This window comes from Protomyctophum parallelum, assembly GCF_964188405.1.
Source record: "Protomyctophum parallelum genome assembly, chromosome: 5".
In the NCBI taxonomy this organism is placed as follows: domain Eukaryota; kingdom Metazoa; phylum Chordata; class Actinopteri; order Myctophiformes; family Myctophidae; genus Protomyctophum; species Protomyctophum parallelum.
Genome location: NC_139702.1, coordinates 42127196 through 42141704, shown reverse-complemented (window position 1 = coordinate 42141704; position 14509 = coordinate 42127196). Strand labels below are relative to the sequence as shown.

Here is a 14509-nt window from a genome sequence, read left to right as displayed (position 1 = left end):
ATCTGCCAAGTTTGGTAATCATTATCATGTTCTACACTGAAATCCAGATAGGCCTACTTTTAGGACGGAAGAATAATAATCCTTACAAGAAAGAGTTCCCCTAAATGATGATCAAGCATTTGTCACAGGAGGATTATCCCAAAGCTGAGAAGCTCTCTCTCCAATACAACGAATTGAATTTGAAAACAGGCCACAAGATTGATGGTGCGTGCGTGAGCTGTCAGCCAGCTCCCCCTTGTGGCTACCATATACTACTGCGGGTAGGGGGCGCTGTCACATTTTTCAAGGAGACCAAAACAAAACTTGACCTTTTCCATTCATCCGGTGGTCGTGTGCGTCAGTCGCTTCCGGGGCACACGAGCTTGTTGAAGTCTTGTGGATAATATGAATGCATGAAAGAAGAATATTTATTTATACAAACGACTTATGGCACATTTCTGCCAGAATATAACGTAAAGGTTCAGTATAATTCACGTCTATGTGGTGTTTTACAGTCAGAAAGCCGTGCTGAACACACTGCGCGGTGAAGTGGTGTTGTTGCAGCGCGCTGTGCAGTTGGCGCTGAAGGGAAGGAAGGAGGCTTTTTGTGTGTCCACTGTCCAGAGAGGTAAAGATGTCTGCGGAAGAGGCGGATAAGACAGCCCAGGCTGCTGATGCCAATGCCGGCGGGGATGAAGAGGAGGAGTGGCTCTATGGAGGTAATACTAATGTACCGTAATCGTATACCAGTCGTTTCCAAAGTGTGCGTCCGGGGACCCCCAGGGGTCCTTGAGGAAGTTTCAGGGGGTCCCTAGCTAGCTGCTAGATGATAGATAGGAGCGAAATGGTCTGTAACTCAGAGAGGGCACATTTGTACACTCGGAGTTAAATCAACATTGATTTTACAATAGCCTATAAATTGGTGGTCCCAGAGATAGAAATACCATTAAATGGGTGTCCGTAGCCTAATGCATGTCAAGCTGGGGGTCCTTGAAATTAAAATGTTTGAGAATCAACTCTTATGGGGGGTCCCTGGCATATATTTTTCAAATTGGGGTCCGCAGGCTAATAAATGTCAATTTGGGGGTCCTTGACATGAACAAGTTTGGGAACCACTGAACTGGCATTAAACAATGTATGCAGTGCATTGCTAGATGATAGTAGCAACTTGCTGGCCTAGTAGGAGCAATAAGTGATCTTCCCTTTGTTAAAGTTGTTAAAATAGCTCTATATATTCTTCTGATTCTGTACTCATTTTTTGAGTGTTTGTTGTAACTGGGGTCTCTTTAGCAAGCAGAAAATACATGTCCAGGACGACAAAATATAAATGATTAATTAAAATAAAATTGCTACAAGCCCTATTCCAAAAATAGCAGATCTACAAACTCACAAGTTGTGATGATGACGCTGTGTGATCTTGTAGATTTTCTTAAACTGTTGCTCATTTAGCTGAGGACTCCATCTCACACGAAGACATCTGTCTAGTGCACTGTTTCCCAAACAGTGGAACAGGACCCATTTGTGGGTCACGGACACATTGTTATGGGTCCCCTTAGTTTTTGTTTCCTGCATTTGGGTTTTAAACTTTTAATTATTATTTCAAAACATTTTCAAATTCCCCAAAAAGTTAAACCTTTCATGAATAAATAACAAAATCCAAAGACTTTTTTCAGTAATGTCATGAAGAAACTAAGGAAAGAAAATTCCATAAATTAGAACAAATATTTAAGAAGTAATGAAAATAGCCGATCTACGCATGCCACGCTGTGAGCTTGTCCCAAATATTTAATTTCTGTTTTGGGTCGATACGTCTAAAAAGTTTGAGAACCACTGGTCTAGTGATTAGGAATTGTGACTTGTAAACTTAAAACCCCGGCAATGTAACACAAAAATAACTTGTCTTTTTGTAGATGAAGGTGAAGAGAAAGAAGGGGATGAGGAAGCCAAGTTGAGCGTTGCAGTCAGGTAACTTCCATCTCACGTTGTTACCTGTCATTTAATGATAGTGCATACTGCACAACCTGAGGAGCATATTGTGCAACAAGACACCATTACGTTATTGTGGGCATATATATTTAGGTGTGTCAATCATGTGCCTATTTTATTTCTGTGCCTGGTTTGTAACTTAAAGTGGTTTTAAATTGAACGTTTTCCCAGTGGAGCTGCCGATGCGCCCGTTGTCCCTGAGACAGAGGATGCCCCTACTGTGGCCACAGGAAATGGAGTGGCTTCCGAGGTGGGTAGCATTCTCGCACACACACACACACACACACACACATAGGGATGGAGCTCGTTAAGGTTTTATTGATAACGATCACCTTATCGTCGAGGCTTATTGAGCCGGGTCCTTATCGAGCCCACTATCGAGCATTTGCTATTATTTTGTGGAGAGAACAGAACCTTATTTTTATTGGCCAGTTGTGAGAGTTTGTATGCCAATAAACAGTTCTAAGGTGTATACACTTTCTAACAGACAGAGGGAACTGTTCATTGTGTACCGTCACTTTAAAGGTGAAATGTATACATCATCAAACGGCGGTGTCGCGCACCAAAAATAGCCAATCTACAAGCTCACAACGCTTCTGGTTGCACCGCGTTGTGAGCTTTTAGCTCTGCCTTTTCGGCAACGATAGACTGAGAAGTTGCACATTGAATACGTTGCGTATTATGTGAGACTATTCAATCGATTTGCGGGAGATACAGTATTATAACTCTATGGCAGGGAGATTTGAGTTTCCCAAACGTATTATTATTAATTGGATTAATAATGTATGGCAACGTCTTACCGCGCTTGCCTTGGGCAGCAAGCACGGTAAGCACAACATGCGTTGGGTGGAAGAGCAGGATGTTTGTTCCGCTGCAGCAGCTGAGGCTCCCGTGTTGTTTCGACTCGGTGCAGACATGCAAAGGTATCGCATTTGGGTTTAATACAATGAATTATGGACAGATGTCTATGCATTGTCGAAATGCTCCGTTTCGTGCATGCAACAACTGTGGTAGGCTACATTATTGCATTTAGCTCCCCTCTTGTCTTTTTTTTTAATGTTACCAAACGTTTCACCCGTTCCACCATACTTCCACCACGGCAAACGATGACGAACCACGCAACCACCCGTCGCGTCCAACCCTCCTTTATAGCGAGCGGCCGCTGCGGCTATACCTGATAAGAGGATCGACAAGCCAAACGCTTATTGATACTCGGGTCTCGATAAATGCCGAAACCTGGTTTGTAATGGACCCGATTTTCGGGCTCCATCCCTATACACACACACACACACCTACCCAGTATCCCAGAAATGCGTAAATATGTACGTAATATCTTGACTGTTTTCTTACTTCTTATTTGGATCTTCAGTCTTAATTATCTTCTTCCCCTAAAGCATGTTTACAATCTACCAGTATTTAAGGTTGGTAACTGTCTGTCCGTCTCTCTCTCTGTGTCAGCCTGCTGGAGAGGCTGCAGCAGGTGAGGATGAAGACAGTGACAGCGACAGTGATGATGACGACGACGATGTCCGTGTCACCATTGGAGACATTAAAACCGGAGCGCCACAGTACACGTAGGTCCAAGTGAAGGCTTGCTATTTCACACCTTGGCCTGTTAGTTGATCAGGCCGTGAAGAAATCTGCAGCGTCCCATCGTCCTCTCTACCTAATAATGCTAACCTGTGTCAGTCTTCCTCTGTCTTTTTGAGGGGCGCTAGCCAATGTCATGTGGCAGCCAAGTCTAAGTCTCTACTGAATGTTCAAAGTTCAGATTGTTTCACTTGTTTGGGTGTAATTCATAAAACCTAAAAGAAAGAAATCTATGAATATGAATGTCATGAAAGGCACAGTTTTCCCACTGTAATCCCATGGCATTATCCCATTAACATTATTTTCCAATGGCAGATTGTTGTTTTCCAGGTTATATTTATAGGCTGCCACTGACAGGAAAACATTATCTACCCCCTTGCCTAATGTTATGCCTCGGCCTGGGGGAACCGAGACAAAACATAAGGTGTGGAAAAACCGACCTTCCCAGCTCCCAGGAACCGCCGTCCAAATGGTTTACTTTTCGATGTTTTATTTTTCTTTATTTCTTCACTTCAAGAGTGGAGGACTGAACAACAAAACAAAACTAGAAAGAAAAATGGAATGCTTACCTAACTGAATTCAAAGCCAAAATACAATGGCTAACCTCCTTAGCAGAAAACAAAGTCCAAACCATAAAACAAAAATCGGCCCCCCCTTCCCTTTAGCTGAGAACCCTAACCACTAGCGGGAAAAAACTCTGCATAAGGCCGAGTTCGAGTCGGACTGTTATCTTTTACCTACATGTTGAATCAAGTGTTGCAATGATGTGATTAGGCTACATATCTGTTCGGCTTCACATGCACAAATGGCTACAAAGGTAACAACGGAATGGACGGGTTGGGAGTCTGGAAGGCAAGGGTTTGCTGTCGCCAGCTCTCTGACAGCCTTTTAAACTTTAAGTCGTCCTCTGAGCACCAATCCGGAGAGGCTGCGTCTGTTCCTGGCACTCCCTCTGTTACAATCATCCAATCACACCACGACACACGCACGCACGCAAGCCTGCACACAGCACACAGACACAGGAGAAAACACTTTCCATCATATTCATAACCTTTAATATCATAACACCTAAGTTCGGCCTGGCAGTACTTGGTATACCAATATGCTTTATGTGCTGTATATCATCTATTTCATCAATGAAAAGCTTTGTTTTCTTCTCACAGGCCCTATGGAGCACCACCTGTCAACCTCAACATTAAAACAACAGGCACCAGACCTTATGGACAAGGTGATTACAAACTATTGCAGCTATTTTGATTTTTACTGAAATTCCATTGTGTTCTTGCAAATTGAATGTTATGGCAGAAGCTCAGATAGTACAGCAGCATAACAGATATGTGTAGATCCGCTAACAAGTACGTTGTTTTGTTTCCATTATAGCAAAGCTGAAGGGAGTGGATATGGATACTCCTGGGAACATCAACGGGGTTCCAGTACTGGAGGTGGACATGGAGTCTTTTGAAGAGAAGCCTTGGAGGAAGCCAGGTGTGTGCGTGCGAGCGCCTGTCTGATATTGTGTTGTGGTTTTATTGGTCTTGCATTTTTTGTGCCTAGTGAGAGGTTTGTTTTGGTTGTATTCACATGAGAGAGTGATATACTGGCATACATGCACACACATTATATGAGAGAGTGACTGTTGGTGTGTGTAGGAGTGGACCTGTCTGACTGTGTTTATGTGTGTAGGAGCGGACCTGTCTGACTACTTCAACTATGGCTTCAACGAGGACACATGGAAGGTGTACTGCGAGAAGCAGAAGAGGATGCGCTTGGGTCAGGAGGTCACCACGGTTGGTTCAATAACCAGCAAGATCACAGTAAGAGGCCGCTAAACGGCACGCAGCCGCCACCTCACACCGTAAAAATCCCAATTTAGTCGTCATGCCAATTGATTCCTCCCCATACATACACACATTTCTGTGTTGTCACTGCTGTTGTATCCTATACTGGCTCACCTGCCAATGAGGAGCCCCCACCAGGGGGACGTAGAGCCTTCGTCCTACTCCTCCCACCCAACACTCTGACAGGTGCTGCCCCACCCCAGCCTGTAGGAGTACGTGCAATGACAATTATCATCCTCTCCGTCCGGCTTCCCTCCCCCAGAACACGTGCCAATTGTGTACGTGAACTTCGTGTAGATATATATAAAACTAGAACTGCACTCTGTCGAGTGCCTACTTGCTTGTTGCACACTTGCTTGTTGCACACTAGTAGGCCTACTAGTGCGCAAGCAGAGCGCGCAAGTACTGTCGACCGCTACAAACTGTCAAATCTCAGCTTCTCTGTGGAGGAACGTTTGAAATGTTGAATTAGGTTTAGCTCTTTGCTACCTACCTACTTTATGCATGTAAAAAAGTAGTATTATGAAGTATGGTACAAGTTTCTATCTATAAAATAAATACAGTTTTATCAATTTAGAATAATTCTGGATCCCTTTTTAGTTTCTCAAAGAAAAATAAATCATCGACATCCGATGAAGAAAAAAGGTATATAAACTGAACTAAAATATGTTATCACGTATACAGTATAATTATTTATTTTAAATTGTCAATTGCTTTACATTTACTTAATCTTTGACTATAGTGACATTAATACTAAATGCCTCTGTGTATATGTATATGTAATTTGTAAGTTGATTAGCGGTATACTGTGGTTACATTGCGCCACTTTTGATGTGTATGCACCGTCCCAGCATATGACGTCAGGGTATAACTGGTATAACTAGCTCTCAATGATGACGTAATAAAGATGTGGATTAAAGGACCCAATGCCTTCGATGGTGACGTATATGTCGATCAGTGTCGGGTGGATTAAAGGAAATGCCTCCATGTATATGTAATTTGTAAGTTGATTAGCGGTGTACTGTGGTTACTTTGCGCCACTTTTGATGCATATGCACTGTCCCAGTATATGATGTCAGGGTATAACTGGTATAACTAGCTCTCAATGATGACGTAATAAAGATGTGGATTAAAGGACCCAATGCCAGAGTGTAATTGGTTTTCGATGGTGATGTAATGACGATATGTTTTAGTGTCGGGAGGATTAAAGGTAATGCTCCTATGTATACATGTATGTAATCTGGCACCACTGCCGTATCAGGCACAAGTAGTCATTACGTCATTTGCTGGGTTGGTGCATATGCATCGAATATCGTCCTGGGCGAAACTAGTACTTGCACGCTCTGCTTGCGCAAGTAAATATATAGATGCCTCAGTGGCCGCTGGCCGGGGCATTTCATTGGAGCGACATGTCTCCATTGAAGGCAGGAAGTCAAGCGGAAGTGCCGTAGGGAAGCACTGAAGGCACGCTCCGTCGCTGCCCAAGTGACGTAACTCATGCGACTCCTCCCTGTCTCTCGCTGTCACTCAACTGACTACTGGCCAATCACAGCACGCCTATTCCGGGACTTCCATTACACACGCGGAAGCTTGACAAGCTTCGCAAGCTTGCAAGGAATCTTGGGAAAATTGTGCCTTCAATTTTGACACGCACCCCAGAGCCGTGTGTCTATATAATACCTTTATTATTATAGTAGAGTTGTAGAGTATTTGAAGTGGTCAAACTAGCAATAGGCGTTCATAAGCATAAAACATGAACCGTCTCGGAAATGTCATGAAAGCAAAAGATCAAAGGAAGCCTCGATCTGTGATTTCTTCAACTGGTTGGCTGTGTGTTCCTTAGAACGTCAGCAACCTAGGTTTAGAATGATAATGCCTACACATCATTACATATTCAGCCATGAGATTTAAGAGAGCTGTAGTAACTCTGTTACTCTGTGACCCCCCCAGGTTCAGCAGGGCAGGACAGGTAATGAGAAGGACATGTCCAATATCTCCAGCCTGCCCGTTCACACCACAAAGCCGGAGTTCATCTCTCCGGCCAGCATCTACAGCAAGCCTCCCATGAGCCACCAGAGCCAGGTCAACACCAGATCTGCAATGCAGATACCTGCTTACGACACACAGGAGAAAATGTAAGACATACATCTAATCTAACAATGTATTTCTCATTGAACGATCGTAGCAGGAAACGGAAAGTGATCAGACTTGGGAGATGAAATAGTAGAAATTACTGAACAATATTTTTGGAGTAATTAGAAACGCACATTTAATGTTAAACTCACACTGCTTTCTTGTGCAGACGCACCACACCCACATAATGAAACGCACCCGGATTTCTCCATTTGAAAGAAATTAATCCGTTTCTCTGTTTGAAATAACCTCCCATTTACTGTGTGTTGTCCTCTGTTTTCTGTTTTGTATTGGTAGGATCTCCCCTCCTCAATGGAATCAGAATCTCGCCCCGGCTCAAGACTATTACCCGTAAGTGGGCATTGATTGATTGAATATTTTATTAGACAGAAATATAAAAGCAGCAACAGTACAGTCAAACACTTGGTCCAAAAGGGATAGCACAAAAAAAAGACCTGGAAAATGGAAACGGTCTGGTTTCCATTTAGGGCCTAGGTCCTATGCACGGCCTCATTCTTACAATAGGAACATGGTCATGAATTGTATCCATATATTATGCTACATATTATCCTATTATCCTATATATTACGCTCTTCCGACATGTCAATAGGCCGACATGCGGAAAACGACATGCAGAAAAAGACCAGATTAAGGTTGGCGAACATGCGTTAAGGTTGGCGACCGGATTAAGGTTGGCGAACATGCGTTAAAGTTGGCGACCCGGATTAAGGTTGGCGAACATGCGTTAAGGTTGGCGACCGGATTATGGTTGGCGAACATGCACTGAGGTTGGCGAACATGCGCTGCTCCGTGCTTGCGGTTATGGTAGGTTGTCGTTGTCGGACTAATGACTGGTCGGAAATTCGTATTGTCTAAACCCTATGCTACTGTACTAATGTGTGGGTTCCTCTGTCAGGAAGGCCAGCGGTACCATCGATGTGATCGGCGGAGGGACAGCCACCATCAGCAGAGTGGAGGGACGACGCAGGCACAACCTGGAGGGAAACAACATTCAGGTAAAGAAAACCAACCACACAGCAGGGTTGATTTTGCCGACTAACACTATGACGAAAATGTTTGTCGACTACCTTTTTCATTTGAAAATAATATATGAATAAATATACAAAAATACAAAAAAAGTATATAGAGTGATAATTCGATAAGCTTTCCATGACATGTTTGTTGTGTTTGGTGAGAAAACATTGCATATACTGTACTGATACGAATATAATATTCCCAAACACACATGTTTATATTGATATAGTACAACATCATTTGGGTCGAATATAGTCATTAGATAATTTTTGGCACATCCCTAATAACTGCTGAACATGAATAATTGTTGATAAGCACAGGCGTGAAAATAGAACTCTGTAGTGAATGCTATCACGTTCTGTCATCTCACATTATCACATGACTGCCATGAATCCATATGAATCCATAAGAGTCAACAACGTGTTCCATCCAGGCCTGAGTTTGAGCCTTTCCTTTCCCATGTGTGTTTGGTCACGCAGGTGATCTCAGATGGGCACACCTCATCGGACGTGGAACCACCCCAGGCCAAGAATCAGATGCCTCCTAATTTCTTCCCTCCTGGACCCCTCCCTCCGAACATGCCCCCTCCACCCTTCCTCCCTCCTCCCCCCAACGTCAGCACGGCACCCCCACAGCTCATCCCCCCGCCACGTAAGTGCCCACAGTCACTGTGTGTGTGTGTGTGTGTGTGTGTGTGCTTGTAGATCGGTTATTTTCACTACCTTTTGTGTGACACTATTCATTGTATAATGAACACAATTGATTCATTTATTTAGGAAAAAACATACGTTACTTGAAATACAGAGATAAAATATTTCTGTCCGACAGTAACGATGTGCAGCAGCTGTTGCATCTCTCCCGTGAGTGCATTTTATTTTATTTGTGTTTGTGTTTTTGATTTATTTTGATTGACTGTTTCTCTACTCATCTCTCTGTTCTTAGGAATGCCCATCACTGTCCCTCCCCCAGGGTTCCCCCCTCCACCTAGCGGACCGCCTCCTTCTCTCATCCCTACCATGGACAGGTAAACGCATACACACAAAACAACACACTGAATCATTAACAATACAACACGTAGTTGCTAATGTTCTATCTCTCTCTCTCTCTCTCTCTCTCTCTCTCTCTCTCTCTCTCTCTCTCTCTCAGTAGCCATCCTGGAGGTTATGATAACCGCCCTGTCCCACCATATCCCTTCCCTCAGGGTAAGAATTACAACATGGAACAAAACACAGACTTTGATCTACTTACAAAAATGTTCATAGTACATTGCGTACACCTGATGAACACTGCATTTGACGTCATTGGGCGTACATTTAGAAATACACAGAACACATTGGGTATTTTTCCCCCCACACCTTATACATATGTACAGTATATTAAATTCTCACATCAGAACAATGGGATTTATGTTAAAAAAACATTTCCCTTGAGCCACTTTAAATATCGCGCCCTTATGTTCGGCTTGTCATAGGTGAAAAGTGTACATGCAAACAACGCCTCTCATCACAAGGCGTTGTGATATTGTAGAACGGCTATTTTCACTATTCCTTGACGTACGGAAAAGTATAGAGCTTAAGTGGTTAAGTTCATCCAATTGCACTACACCCAACACGGACTTACCGAGCAATCCTCTCTTCACGATTCATGCCCAGGTGCATACCCTCCTCCCATGCCGGGCAATGTGGCCCCGCCTTGGCCCCCCATGATGGATAACTCCAAGCCGTGGGACTACTACCCCGGCCCCGGGCCCGGGCCTGGGCCCCGTCGCGAGGAGAAGAGAGAAAAGGAGCGAGAGAGGCCCCGGGAGAGGCCACATGAACGGGAGAGGGAACACAGCCCCTCAGCTATGAGCTACACCAGGTGAGGAACACATGTGGCCAACACATTTTTTTTTGTTTTAATCTCGATGATTATGGCGTACAGCTCATGAAAATCAAAAAATCCTATCAATGAATTAGAATATTTTACGAGACCACAAAAAAATAAATAAACGAAATGTCGATCATCTGAAAAGTATATTAATGTATGCAGTTAATACTTGGTCTGGGCTACTTTTGAAGAAATTATTTCATCAATGGGGCGTGGCATGGAGGTGATCAGCCTGTGTTTTGTCATGTCCAGAGTCTCAACACAACCAGCTATTATGATATTTTACAGCACTGTGTGCCTCCGTACATTGACAATCTTTATGTTGATGCTGATTTTCCTTTTCCAGCAGCACTTGGCACCTGCCCACAGAGCCAAAACTACACCGTGATGATTTAGGCCATGTTATGTGTATGGTGTTGGTCCACTGACAGTGAAAAGTTAACAATGGTTTCAACACAGCCATCTTTTTAGAGTACGTAGATTGTGCTTCAGTATGTTGACAAGCTTCATGGAGATGCTAATTTTCCTTTCCAGCTCGATTTGGCACCTGGCCACAGAGCCAAAACTACTAGTAACTGGTGTACTGACCATGGTATTACTGTGCTTAACTGACCAGCCAACTGGCCTGACCTGAACCCCACAGAGAATCTAGGTTGTATTGTCAAGAGGAAGGTGTGAGACATAAGACTGAACAATACATATTAATTTACGGCTGTTATCAAAGCAAACCTGGGCTTCCATAACACCTCTACAATGCCACAGGCTGATCACCTCCATGCCACTCCCCATTGATGAAATTATTTCTTCAAAAGTAGCCCAGACCAAGTATTGACTGCATACATTAATACACTTTTCAGATGGTCAACATTTCTCATTTAAAAAAACATTTTTTTTTATCTGTCTCGTAAAATAGAAATAGATTTCTTCAGTTTTTTTTAATTCAGTGAGATGGAGCTGTATATTCTTTCAGAGCTAACTCAAATCTTTGCTTCTGGGGTGGTCCCTGGAACAAAATATTTTCAGATTGTGGTCGGCGGCCAAATTCATATAATCTTTGGGGTCCTTGACATGAAAAACTTTGAGAACCACTGATATAGAAACATAGGTTTTTCAGAAAACTGTTAAGCGACTCACGTCTAGCCCGTCGTCTCTGTCTGTGCCCTCCGCAGCGATGAGGAGCGTTACCGTTACCGCGAGTACCAGGAGCGTGGCTACGGGGAGCGTGGCCACCGTGAGCGGGCAAGCAGAGAGAAAGAGGACAGAGGACACAGAGAGAGCTCTAGAAGACACAGGGAGAAGGAGGAGGGACGCCACAAGTCCTCACGCAGGTAGACACACACACACCTCTCACCGCAGCATGCTTGGTCACCCGCTACGAATGTGATCAACTGATAATCACCAGTAGGTTACATATCAAGACCATCTTATCGTCTTACTACATGTAGTCTGGGAGCCCACTGGTTAGGAAATAAGAAAGTGACCGCACTGCTCCGTGCTTGCGGTTATGTTTAGGTTAGGGTATGAGGTGGGTTGTTGTTCTCAGTAGGCTCCCAGCATGTGCAGTAGGCCGATAAGATCGTCTTGATAAGTAACCTACCGGTGATTATCGGTTGAGTCCAACCAATATTTTCACGTCTTCCCCCTTCTCCGCTCCCTCCATTGGCTCCTGGTTACTGCCCGCACAGAGTACAAAACACTGATGTTAGCCTACAAAGCAACCAAAGGTATGGCACCCCCCATATCTTCAAAGTATGATCCACCCCTACACCCCCTTTCCTCCCCCCCCCCCCCCATTACGGCCGAGCTACACCGAGCATGTGTGCGTAAAACGCGCACACGCAAGCCCCGTATACGCGCACTTTAAAATAGGACTGGATCTATAAGTGCGTGTATGCGTTTGTGCGTATACTCGCAAATGCACGCTGAAAAGCCTGGTTTAGCTCGGCCGTTAGTGCTGCACAATTCAAATGTGCATCTCGATTTTCCTCCACAAGAATTGAGATCAATTCACGTTCTCATTTTTAGAAATGGGATCGCATAGGTGTCTAGGAATCGCGTAGGAATCTAGATGTTTTTTTCTTCGATTAATCATGCAGCACTACTCCCCATTGCAATTAGAACTGCAGACTCACTCCCAATCTTCTGCCGTAGTCTAAAAACTCACCACTTCAGACTCCACCTTAGTCCGTAGCACTGGCCATATAGCACTTGCCGTTGCCTCGACGACCTCGAAGGCTATAATATGTCATTTAGATATAATGTAGACAGATGCCAGGTCATTATTGATCTGGTATTCTATAGCATTCCATAGTGTTTATAGTTTCAATGTACGGGTATTCTACTGTTAGACGGATAAGGGTAGGCATAATAAGCTTTGGCTTCAGCCTACACCTTTTCGGTGCTAAACCTGATCATGTAACACAACTGTCTTTTAAACATGAAAATGTAAGTACCGAAATAAACTATTCATTCATTCATTCATTCATGATTTGTTTTAGTTTACTTATGATCCTAAATGACTATTTCGATGCATTTGATGTACTGTACTGTTCTTTTAAATCGCTCTGGATTAAGAGTTTTTTCTAAATGCCTAAATTATTATTGTTGTACACTGTACAGATTGAGAAAGTTCCAGATAGCATCAATATATGAGATGTTCTATGTTGTTAGATATTGTTTTTTTGTTGTGCCGTTATCCACAGTTCGCTTTGACCTTTTCTCCTCCGCATTCCCATTTCTCCCCCAACGCCTTTCTCCCTCATTAACCCCCCTCCTCCAACTCCACAACCTCCTCTTTCCGCCTCTTCCACCACCTCTCATCCCCCCCACCACCCCACCCTCTTCTGCGCGAGTAGCACTAGCAGGAGGAGACACGACAGCGAGGAGGGCGACAGCCACCGGAGACACAAACACAAGAAAAGCAAGAGGAGCAAGGAGGGCAAGGAGGCCAGCGAGGAGATCAGTGCGGACCAGGAGAACCAGGAGGCCATGGAATGACCATGAGCAACCTCTACTCCTTCACTTTAATCCCTCCCTCCCTCGGATCCATTCTTCTATCCCTCTTTTGTTTTTCTCCCTCCAAGAAAAGAGACGAAATGAGAAGTGTGAGCTCCTCCTCCCTTCACATCCCTCCATTCTTCTCCTGTGTCTTTTAAAACACTGTTTCTCCACATTTGGTTGAGAAAACGGGCCTGTGACTCTCGAGAGTGTAGAAATGCAGCCAATTCTCGAGTTGAATAATTACTGAGGATCTTGCAGCATAGATTGGGGTGCCAGTAGTTAAGTTCAGTGATTCTTACTCTTTTTAATTTCAAGGACCCCCAGTTTTATATGCATTGGGCCACGGACCCACATTTGATACAAATGTTCTTTCTACACTGGAAAATCCTCAAGTGTTAGAGTTACAGTCCCCTAACGGTCCAGATTTGGACCAGTGTGGTCGATCATCTATATTAACAATATCCAGGTCTGTCGCCTCATACAAGGTAGACAAGAACCCGGACCAGACGTGGAGGAACGGTGTTTTAAAAGGCGAAACGGACGCGTGAGGAGCAGAGGGGTTTGTTTTCGGAGGTCTGTGCAAGGGTTGGTTCTGCACCTCTACATTCCTCTCCTGGCCTCTAACCTCCCATCCCAGACCTAGAACAAGGAGGGTGTCTGTTTCTCCTGCGTTCACTCCTCCTCACCCTCTTATAATGTTAGATCACGCTCAGAGATTTTGTTGTTGACGTTGTTTGGATGATCCCCTAACTAAGTATGTTTTTTTCTCCCCCCCCCAAGTCATTTATTTTGTTGTAACATTTTCTTGTCCTGTATAGATACATCTACAGAATGTTGTCAAGTTTGTTGAATTAAAAAACAAACAAGCTTTTGATAAGATTTGTCTTGCTGTCTTTTGTTATTTTAGTCTACTTGCCAGAATGTAAACACAAATATTTTGAGTACCCTAAGGTTTTATGTTAGAAATGTTGAGTATGGGTCCCCAGCATTTAGAAACTGCCGGATGCTAACTTGCATATGTTGGGCAATTTTCATAATTAGCATAATAAGCTGGGGTACCATCCAATATAAGGCAACAT

The 14509-nt window shown here is 43.8% G+C and overlaps 1 protein-coding gene across 3 annotated transcripts; it reads left to right on the top strand.

Annotated features, from left to right (window-relative positions):
• Positions 1-356: 356 nt before the first annotated feature.
• Positions 357-14307, top strand: fip1l1b (FIP1 like 1b). Of its 3 annotated transcripts, none has more exons than XM_083764956.1 (16): positions 357-698; positions 1890-1944; positions 2137-2215; positions 3424-3539; positions 4719-4783; positions 4936-5040; positions 5239-5369; positions 7344-7528; positions 7824-7877; positions 8443-8542; positions 9041-9212; positions 9504-9585; positions 9711-9763; positions 10214-10421; positions 11600-11758; positions 13286-14307. In XM_083764956.1, the coding sequence occupies exons 1-16, from the start codon at positions 614-616 to the stop codon at positions 13425-13427; spliced, it is 1791 nt and encodes a 596-aa protein (XP_083621082.1). In that variant the 5' UTR covers positions 357-613; the 3' UTR covers positions 13428-14307. The 3 variants fall into 3 exon arrangements, with proteins under 3 accessions (XP_083621082.1, XP_083621081.1, XP_083621083.1); XM_083764955.1 differs by having other exon boundaries at positions 9708-9763; XM_083764957.1 differs by lacking the exon at positions 13286-14307 and adding an exon at positions 12116-12878 and having other exon boundaries at positions 9708-9763.
• Positions 14308-14509: the final 202 nt, after the last annotated feature.